The sequence below is a fragment of the Magallana gigas genome, chromosome 10 (assembly GCF_963853765.1).
Source record: "Magallana gigas chromosome 10, xbMagGiga1.1, whole genome shotgun sequence".
NCBI classification, from domain to species: Eukaryota; Metazoa; Mollusca; class Bivalvia; order Ostreida; family Ostreidae; genus Magallana; species Magallana gigas.
This window is the reverse complement of record NC_088862.1, coordinates 33,891,777-33,902,857: the sequence shown is the minus strand read 5'-3', so window position 1 is coordinate 33,902,857 and position 11,081 is coordinate 33,891,777. Positions and strand designations below refer to the sequence as shown.

Here is an 11,081-nt window from a genome sequence, read left to right as displayed (position 1 = left end):
CAAAGGCTACATTTATATTCGTACTATTGAATATTTGGTTATAAAAAGTAGACGTTTACCTCATGTTTTAAGACCCCTCCACACTTTCAGAAAAAAAATTAACAAATAAGCACAAATAAATATACTTTCTTAACAGCTATGATATTTAACATCATGTGTACAATTAAAAAATGGTTACTTATGTTTAGATAAAAAAAATTAAGCTTTTAAAATATTTGTACAATACAATTATAGTTTAATACCTAACGTATTTGATCCATCAATTTGCGGGTCATGATCAGTTGTTTGATTTCATATCACCATTAAAGTGATATGCTTCACCAACATTTTAATTTATGGATCGTAAGAGAATTATTTCTGACATCTAAAAAATAAGCATTTTATGCTTATACCTATTTTCACATTGATGTTAATTTGTTTGAGGTATTTGTGTATCGTTGCTTTAAAGCCTTTATTATATACGCTTTAAGTCAGAGATATGAAACATACATAGAACAGCCATTTTTATATCAACATGTTATTAAGTTCGCTTTTGCGACTAAAAATATAGTACTGGAAATTGAACGTCGCAGATTTCCAAACCAAAAATAATGAGTAATATACAGTGAGTGTAAATATTAACAATTTAAAGGAGGGTGGTCACGATTTTGAACAAATTCTATTTTCCGGTTTTTAATATTTACCATGCATTATGGTTGCATTTCTAATGATCAAATGAAATTTTGCAGTCAGTCGTAGAGTTATTAAGCTAAATACAGAGCTCAAAGTTCTTTGTCACGTAAACAAGGCTCGTTTCCTGTTGTTGTTTACATATACGAGTAAACAATCTTTTTTAAGCTGATTTGTCTATGTTCTAATTCATTTTGAGCGTACATAAGCAGTTACATATAACAACATTAAACACATTCATTTTTGATAAATTTTCACTTCAACATTAAAATGCAAGCAAAAGCTTTGTTTACACAGCTAAGATTTATAAGGTCTGCAATTTGCTTATAACTCAACAAATGACACTAAACTTTCGGTTGCCTATTGAAAATGCCTAACTGAAGCATTGTAAATATTAAAATCGAAAAAATAATTTTTGACCAAAACCGTGACCATGCCCCTTAAACGCATAAACAATCATCTATATGATAAAAGTTTTAAAATTAGAGCAAACAATTGGCAGATACATTAAAACCTTTCTATAAATTAAAGTGACAAACTTAATGCTGATCATTTCATAAAACGGTCACCTATAAAATGACTCATGAATCCAATTAGCACACTGTAATTAATGACGAATGTTGACGGTTTAAGAAGCACGTCAAAATCTAATTATTATCCACGTTTTAATGAGTATGAAATTAAGACAAAAAGAAAAAATTGTTGAATTAATTTGTTGGAAATTATTATTAAATGAAGTTTTGATATATAAATGAAGTAACCATTTATTGTATATACAAATGTAATGGGTTTTAAGATACGACGTTCTTTATTTAACGTTACCTTTGACCAGGGATTAATTATAGGCTTTCTTCATTACGCCATATTTCACATCTTTAATATTGGAATAAGACATTGAATGGTTGCAGAAATTGTGAATGATCATGAGTTTGAAAAAGTTTTTTGTCAATTACTTACTCCTAAAATACGTAATCAATTGTAGGAAGTTGATTTTAATAAACTCTCCTATGCAGTTACTCTGACAAACCGAAAGTGAAACAGTGTCTGGACCAAAACACAAATCATCGCCGCCGACAAGAATTAGTTCTTGAGAATAATTGATAAATCCGAAATAATGTATGCTAAAGCATTGTTTTTCAAGGAAATATATTTATAAATACTTTGAAAAATAGTCAGATTCTAAATGGTACGAAAAATTTAGATATTTTTGTTGTTGTATGTATTCTTACGCCAGAGTTCGATATAGTCTCGTTCAACTCGACGCTCGGCTGTCTCCGTATCTCCGAGATTAACGGCAACAGCCGAGCGTTTGGTTGAACGAGACGAGAGTTAAATTTTGCTTGGATTCATAAATTTTCCAGAAATATTTCTATCACTGATACATATTTTGATTGAATTTATTCTATCTTTAAATATTACTTAACATGATTCATTTGGGGTTTTATCAACATTCTTGTGTCGAAAAAGTCCAAAAATTCATATTATAAAAATGTGCGTAATTCAAATACAGATTAGAAACTACTTGTACTTGTTATGCAAAATAACATATCATTGATTTTAAAATAAATAACCATCGATAAAATCAACTCCCGTCAGTTCTTCGGTACTTTGATTTATTTTTAAGATTAGCTTAATGATAGACACATTACAGATGTATAACCATTTGCGTTGATTGTCTGAAATAAAAAGATATGCCCATTTGATCGCATAGTTTTGTTAATAATATTCTCAAAATAAGTTATGGTAATTATATTTTGAAAAAAGCCTGCATTAATACTTAAAAACTTGTTTCAGTGGCGATCATCATTGTTCAGGTTTAGGTCATCCCAATAAACATCTCAGGTGACATTAATGGTTTAAATGTTGATATAAATTGCAGTGAACATTTATTATTCAACTTTTAATTAGTTGCAGGTCTATTATGAAAATGTGATTTTGTATGTGATGTTTGTTTTTTCAAAACTATCGTTTATTTCTTTATTTTTTCTCATTCTAAGCCGCCCAGCGTTTGGACAGCATATTAGTGTGTGTGGGTGATTTTTAATTCGATTTGTTCAATGGACAAGATAATGGATAAAGATTATAAATCTCAACAGGTTTATTCTTTACAGCTGTGTTTGATTGATCAGGAATATTTCCGTAAGTATCAGTTTTAACACTGTTTTGTTAATCAAACAGCATCGTCAATTTAAGTAAAGTAAATGGAAAATTATCATTTTGATATGCTTCATTTTTTTTTCTCAGATTGAAGACATTTTCTTTAATCCGCTTCACATGATTATTAACAAAGACTTTCATGGAAACTGAGTTGATGATAGAATCAACCTCCATCTCATATCATACTTGTCTTCGCACCTGTTCACAATGGTCTAAATAAGAACACACTTTTTGATAAATTTTAATTTGTTGTCTTGTTATAAGCCACAGTTGTCAAAGTAATGATTACAGCAATCGCAGGGCCGCCGGAAAGTACCCCACTTCTTTACAACTACTTCAAAGGCGTTTAATTCGTAGGCAAACATATGGCAAGTAGCATGCTATGCTGATTCTAATAATACTACCAATACATTCTAAACACATAAGATAACTCCAAATTATCATATATAAATGATTAACTTACACTAACGAAAAGTCAACAACATAACTTCACAACCAACTTAACGGTGACTGGGCCTTACATAGTTCAGTGATGACGACCAAATTACCACTGTGTCCGGATCAGTGTGCATGATGTTTTATAAAAATGCAAATTGTACTGTAACTCGAAGGAGGAAATGCAAGCGGCAAAAAAGAGTATACTCATTTGGGCAGAGATGGGTGTAAAATTTAACCGACCTAATCATATGAATGAAGTAAGAAATAGAAGGTACATGTAGTATGGATTTTTTAATTTTAAAGTGATGTGCAACTGAGAAGCTGATACAATTCCGAAACATTTTTTCAGAATAATAAAACACTTTATGCATTTTGATAATTTTTTTAATACAAAGATGAACAATTTTTCAGCGTAGGTAACATTAGGACGCTTTTTCAACGTACAGTTATATGTACAGACAGACTGAAATGTGTGCAATTATGTAATGATTGTTTTTATTTTCATTTATGTTTTGGGAGTGCAATGTATGAAATGGATTTTCACAAAACAGCAATTTTGACATTTTTTAATGAGCATAAAATTGATAAATTCTATAATTTTGAGACGTTATATCATAATACCATACCATTTTCCAACGGTTTTGAAGAAAAAATCTCTATCTTTATTTAAACATTTCGTATTGACAGGGATTCCTCAAATATTCTGTAAACCATAATATTTACTAATTATGATTTCAAAAAGCATGTACTCTTGAAATAGACGTATAGAAGCTGACAGAACTTTGGTACACCTTTGTTAGTTCTTTGAAGGATATTTGTTGGGCCTTTTTGTGTTTTCTCATTATATTTTACTGTTTCCATTTTAGGTCTACACTGTAAGTCATTTTGGAACAAATTATGTTGGCATAACACAATCATCGAACATCCGGGTAAGCACGGATGTGGATTGTTGGAAGATGATATCCAATCAGAAAGCAAGTAAACATATTAAATCATCCAATCAGAAATTAAATAAACATATTAATCATTCAATTATTACACGCAAACATTTCAATGTATCAAAGGACATTCGTTGTCAGCGGGGATTAAGAGTAGATGAATTCAAAACATTGTTTTTAAAATAACTTTGTTAATTATAAAGACTTTCTTCTTCTAATTATGTCTGGGGAAATATAGGACGGGGCGATACCGCTTGCAAATAAAGGAAAAAAACACGAGCCAAAAGACAGTGAAATAAATTGACAAAGTATAAAATACCGGAAGTTAAATAGATAAAACGTCAGTTAGACCAAATGCATTATTGTGTTGATATTACATAATAACAAAAACCATGATCGACAGGGACTTTTTTTAAAAGAGGGAGTTAAGTATCAAAAGTTTTTGAATACTTAGAGATTACTCAAAACTTTAAGTCTAGACCAAATAACATTTTTTTTTGTAAAAATTACACAATCACACAAACTTAAAATATAATGAAACGGGCCTTTAAATCCTAAAATTAAAAAATACGTATTACCGTTTGAAAACAGCTTTAGTAGGGAAAGAGAGAGTAATGGATGCATTACATACTGCCTATAAACACAGAGAATAATTTAAATGTTGAGCGATGATTGGATAAAACTGACAACAATGTGGCTGAACTTTAGATAATCATTATTTGACTTTAAACAGCTTCATCCAATGATAATCCTTAGATTAGTCATGTGTTGTACAGGTAACGTATATTTTCTACAGAACCATTGAAACTTACCTATTCATACTTTTCAAAATATGTGTTCTCTTTATATGAAATTACAGAATTTCTTATCATATATTCCTGTAATGAAAAAAACCCATTTTTCTGTAGTTCGTGATCAGTACCAAAATAAAAAACTAAATATTGAAAAAAAAAAAAAAAGACTGTTGAAAAGTCAATATATACCACTGTTGCATTGGATTTGTAAATACCATACCATAGAGATTTTATCTTCCTTCTTCGGCAAGCTAAATTCAGACTCTGATGAGATTAAAATAATATAAGCTGCACGGCAGGCTTGACATAAATGCTTTTGAATTTGTTTTTATCCTGAAAGAAATGATGCCTTCTAGTGTAAATGGATTTCGAACACATCTGCGGTATTTTTTTTTTTTACTGAAAACCCACACATTATTACAATATGTTAAACATTCAGGACACAAAGAGTCACGCAGTGCTTCCTTGTCTTTTAAAGAGAATTTAGGTCAAAATGGTATCAAGGGATATATATACATTTCTGTACTCTGTAGGGCAGATGTCTCTTCTCTGCGGGAAAAATACAAGCAGGATTCTCCCTTTGCAAGAAAACGTCAGCTTGCAGTATTTAGGAGACTGCTTGCAGAACAACAGGAATCTCTTTCTCCCAGTAGATCACGTACGTTGAACTTACGAAATGTAAATTCTGTATATTTTGGTTCCAAGAAAAAAAATTAACTTTGCTTTTTCTTGGCACTTTCACATTTATTTGATGATAAAAAATGATTCCACGGTATTATAGGGAGAATTATAAAGATTGAACAAAATAATATGGGAAGGAATTTAGAATATAAAATAAAATTTAAAGTTGCTGGAAGTAAACTATGGGATTATTTCAGGAAGTTTTAAGATATATCAGCATAGCATTCAACATAGGGTATGCCATCTCGCTCTGTTCGCTCATTGCTGTGACATTTACACTGTTGTACAAGAGGTGAGTTTGTTTAAAGCAACATTGATTGTGATTTTATAGAAATAGATTTTGCTTTACAAAGTACTGTTATGGAAGGTTTTTGTTTACCTTTAGCTTTTAAGAGATTACGTTTAATCAGAGGAAAGTACTATATATTAAAACTGGTAAAGATTTATATTTGTAAAGGTTCAATTTAGTTGATTCACTTAAACCATAGAATAGTACATAAGGTATATGAACAGAAATGATGAATGTACATGTGTATATTATTATTGTGAAGGTCAAACAAAAAGTAAATGATGTGAACAAACAATTCGTTTATCTAAAATAAACCTAATCGATTTTCTTAATGTCACATATTTATTTGCTGTAATAATTTAAAAGACATATAATTATGTGCAAAGCAAAATTCTTTAGTTTAAAATTGGCTACGTAAATTACCTGATGTTTTGTGTTCTAAAAAAATGAAATTCATCGCTAATTTTGTTTAATATATATATAAATATAGATATATATATATATATATATATATATATATATATATATATTACAATAACGTCGGGATCTTTGTACACTCTACCAGCCTTTCCACTTCTACAGAAACTGAGTATCATTGATAAGTAACGTTCACATTTAAATTTTGTTTTATAGATTCTGAATATAATTTGACACAATTAATTTGGAAGACCGTATTTCTTGTCAAACATATTACAATTTTAGAAAAAAATACTGTATATATAACATTATAACATATAACATTAAATTGGTTTTTTTTTCTTCTTCAATTTAAGCTTCTTAAAAGCTTTTCTGTCGACACAGAAGAAAACCTTTGTTACAGATATCTCAACATGAAAATTCCATTTCAAGTTGTTCAATGCTACATTTAGATTTTAATGTAAAATATCAAAACTGATTAAACTGTCTTAGGTGTCCACATCTATTAGGTATGATTTAGTTTATCGAAATTGACAACATCCTGTTAAGTATAAATTGTTATTATTATAGTATTTTCAAAATAGATTTATTTATCAGTGTTTTAAACGATTTGCAAAAATATCATCTAACTGTATTAAAAAAAACTTTTTAAAGAAATTTATTATTTTTAAACACTCTTTTATTCTGACTTCTTCGCATTTCTTTGAAATAGCTTTATAACTATGAAAAGGAACACGTTGTATTGATTTAGATAAAAAAGGATGTTTTTTATTACAGAAAATCCTCTTTACGTTTCGGATTCTTCACAACGCACCTGCTTGCTGCGTTCATTGTGAATGATTTTGCGTCATATTTAAAACAAAGCTTGATTGAAGAAAGTGGTTCTGATTGGACAACAGGCGATCATACTGGCAGTGACGTCATCAACCTACGATCAAATGACAGAGTAAATAAATCTGTGATATTAAGATTTTCTAAAATATAGAAATGCAGAAATGGTGGTCTTTCTGAATTAAAAGTTTACTACTGTCAATACAGATGACACAAAATCAAAGATATTATATATGATTTTACATATATGCAGCCTTTCACCAAAACTGGTTTTAATCGATCTGAAAAAAAGCAAGCCAATTCTTTGTTAGGATAACAATTCAATAACAAATAACACATATACAAAAAAACTACAATTATAACAAGATTTCCTTCAATTTTTATTTCAGAATTGGGAATGCAAAGTTCTTATTCCTCTTAGTGAATACTCAAAATCTGTTTGTGTTTTGTGGATGTTCACGGAAGCATTCTTCTTGCATCAAGTTGTATACGGTAAATACTCCACCACACGACGAAGAACCGGACTGTATACACTGATTGGATGGGGTAAATATTCCTTTTATTTGGTTAAAAAAACATTGAAAATTTGATCCAACGAAGGGATGCGCTTCTACAGTTAAATGTTTAGTACAAACGAGTAGTTTAATTGGTAATTTGTTCATATTTATAACATAAATCAAACATTTTAATAAAGGAAAGAAATTAGTTTGAATGATAATAATCATATCTTTGTTGTCCTTCTTTGTATTTACGTAGGTATTCCAATAGTGTTTGTTATCACTTGGATGACTCTTAAGGCGGAACTAGAAGCGAATTTTCTGTGAGTTAGCGCATAATTTTGATTTTATTAAATTTATTGCATTTTCCTGTATCTTTATTTAATAATTAAGATTGTGTAGCATGGAAAATGAAATAAGAATGTTATCTATTGCTACGTGAACAAATAGGATGTTTTACTTTTCAGGTGTTGGAATTTGACTCAAAACTCTAAGCTTGCCTGGATATTACGTGGACCCATTTTGTTTTTGCACATAGTAAGATGTGCATTAACTTTGTTGATAATAATAATGACATTCTAATATATCAACGGGAAAGTTATTATTTCTTTTTTAAGCATCAATTTTCAGCAAAAGTAGACTTTCCTTTGTCGAGATACTGAATGATTTTATTGTGAAAAGTTTCATTCTATTTTGTATTAACACGTACAGGTGATGAAGATAAAATCCTTTACGTTAGCTTAAAATGATATATGTTCAGGCGATATAGATATTTTTATATATGATTATTTTCTTGTTTTGCTTCGTCTAATGATTACAAAAAACGGTATTTTGTAGATAATAATGGCAAATCTGAGAAAAGTTCTTTAAATTTTAGACATTCTACATGATAATAATAAACAAGAATATATGGTACATTGTACACCATCTGAGAGATCTTTCAGTTGTGATAAAAGAAAAAAAGCATAGCTATAAATATATCATCTCGAACCAATTATAGCGTATACTGATTGAGTTTCAAAATCTTACTTCAGGTTACTATTATGATGTATGTCGACGTCCTTCGTGGGTTGATTTGTCACCACTGGGCGAGCGAAGAAATAGTAAAGCCAGGGAGATTGTGGTAATGGTCACCTATTGGTATCCAGAGAGCAATGAAAGATAACTCACTAGTTTGGTGTATTCAGATTTGTGTACACAGTAAATTATTGTTACAAGGAAAATACTCATGATAAGTTCACTCTTGCGGTAGTGACTGTTTCATTTCCCCTATAAATAATATATTTGCAACAGTTTTCTTAATTTTCAAAAGCTATTTATCAGATATACATGAATGACTTAAGTATCGGAGTACATTACTGCTTTTCTCAACAAAACAAATGTTGATGTTTGATGGCGAAATAAATATAGGCTTGAATTAATCTGTTTAAAACCTTTATTTCAAATTCAAACTCCTTCGTTAAGATAAAAATGATCATTGCCTGGCAGATTTGAATAATCACAAATCAAAAATGTATTTTTGTTAATAACATCTTGCTTATTTATCTTTATTTATTTTAATGAAATAATCTTATTTCAAGTGATATACATGTTATGCACTAGATTGAAAAAAAGTCTGAATTTTTTTCTTAAATCTGCACGTCCAGTTTATGAATTTATGATCAGCAACGAAAATTAAAATTCATTTCTTATAAGATAGTCGAATTGAAACATGTCTGCTTCCATTGAATAATTTTGTTTAATCAGGCAAGCTTTTAGGGAAAGTTTTAATTTATTTGTATAAGAAAAGGTTTAATTTTAATCATACTTTTATAGCCTAACATTTGTACCTATTCCTGCCAGGCAGATAATATCTACAAGTGTACTAGATTAGATTTATTTTTCAGCAAAGTCATCGACAAATATGCATACTAGTATATCTTACAATGTAAAAACATAATCTGACATGTTGTGAATTTCAATGATAATATATAGCATAGATAAAATGGCATTTAGTTTCATTCATGGAAGTAAAAATCTATGGAAGCATTTCTTTAAAATTTAGGAAGATTGCAAGATTTTACATTATTCTGATCCCACTGATGGAAGTTAGATACTTCGGATTCGAGATTCTACCGGAAGTAAATATTGACATTAAAAACAACCACGTGTTCTACAACGCAGACAAGATTTACCATGCGTACCAGGTACATGTCAGACATTTTTAATCTAGTAGATTTTAAAAGAAAACATTGAAAACAAAATTCGCTCACAGTGCTTTAGATACATGTAATTATGTATGAATAAAGTACATGTGATAATGCTAGTCTTAATTCCAAAATTTCAACTATGAAGATTTATCATATAACCTGAAAATCAAATCCGTGATAATGAACTACATGTATATGATTTTTTTTATTGATTGAACGTGTAATAAAACCAATATTTCAGGGTTTGATAGTAGCGGTGCTGATTATCACGTTTGATAAAAAGGTGAGTTTGACACAGCAATTTTTGCGTATTTCATGTTTAGATAATTACATATACTGAAGTAATTGACCATTTTATAAAAAAAGAAGTCTAAAACTACTTGCTGTATATAATTGTAGCTGACTTCTCCGTTAATTGTAATCTTTAAAATCTCATTTTTAGTCTTCTCTTTATGTCCTGAGAATTAATTTTCTTTTGCAGACAAGGAAAGCCATTTGGAAAGTGTTCAACCTGTATGTTCTGTGTAGAAAGAAAAGTCAGTTTTCCTCGCAAACCCGTACCTCGTCTACGACAAAACGGCCCCCTTCTTTCTCCCCCAAACCGCCGCGAATATTCGCCCGACCAGACAGAAACTTTGTTAGTGAAGAACCGGTTAAGTCAAACTTTACGAGCGCCTGCCGACTTCTTACAAACGATATATTAAAAGAAGACAAAGTTGATAGACATGAGGTTATTTCTGAGCTTTCTTATTTGTGATAAAAAAATTCAAGTGAAAATTTTGTGCAAATACTGCTAAACACATTTTACTCTCAAAGAAGCTAAGGTACATGTATTGAACACATTAATATCCTGTTGATCGTAAAGACATCTTTGCTCTTTAATAAAAATGTGTAAAATTCATTTGAAAAAATAGAACCAGACAAATTTGAACCTGTTTAGAAATGCTGGAAACCTCTATATTCTGGCCTTATTTCTTAAGGAGCTTGGAGACTTGCATGTATATTTGTGCTTTCTTAGTTTCAATAAAAAAGAAATTATGCAAAATGCAATACACATTTGACTATAGATAGAAACTATGATACACTCTTATATTCTATGCTATTTTCTTTCGAAAGCCTGAAGGCGTTGTTTCTCTGCTTAAACAAGTGTTAAAAAAATTATTTCATGTATAACAGTTCCA

At 29.8% G+C, this 11,081-nt stretch overlaps 1 protein-coding gene across 1 annotated transcript; it reads left to right on the top strand.

Moving 5' to 3' along the window:
- The first annotated feature begins 5,169 nt into the window (after positions 1-5,169).
- LOC105340231 (vasoactive intestinal polypeptide receptor 1) lies at positions 5,170-10,876 on the top strand. The gene is made up of 10 exons (XM_020072130.3): positions 5,170-5,654; positions 5,875-5,969; positions 7,161-7,329; positions 7,604-7,760; positions 7,971-8,034; positions 8,179-8,248; positions 8,746-8,834; positions 9,756-9,897; positions 10,142-10,183; positions 10,382-10,876. The coding sequence occupies exons 1-10, from the start codon at positions 5,490-5,492 to the stop codon at positions 10,655-10,657; spliced, it is 1,269 nt and encodes a 422-aa protein (XP_019927689.3). The 5' UTR covers positions 5,170-5,489; the 3' UTR covers positions 10,658-10,876.
- The last annotated feature ends 205 nt before the right edge of the window (positions 10,877-11,081 follow it).

Bases quoted from the DNA above. Each gene is read 5' to 3' on its own strand.
- LOC105340231 (XM_020072130.3), top strand. From the start codon at position 5,490: ATGGTATCAAGGGATATATATACATTTCTGTACTCTGTAGGGCAGATG. The intron at 5,970-7,160 runs GTGAGTTTGTTT...TTTTTATTACAG, and splicing joins TTTACACTGTTGTACAAGAG to AAAATCCTCTTTACGTTTCG. The intron at 8,035-8,178 runs GTGAGTTAGCGC...TTTACTTTTCAG, and splicing joins GAACTAGAAGCGAATTTTCT to GTGTTGGAATTTGACTCAAA.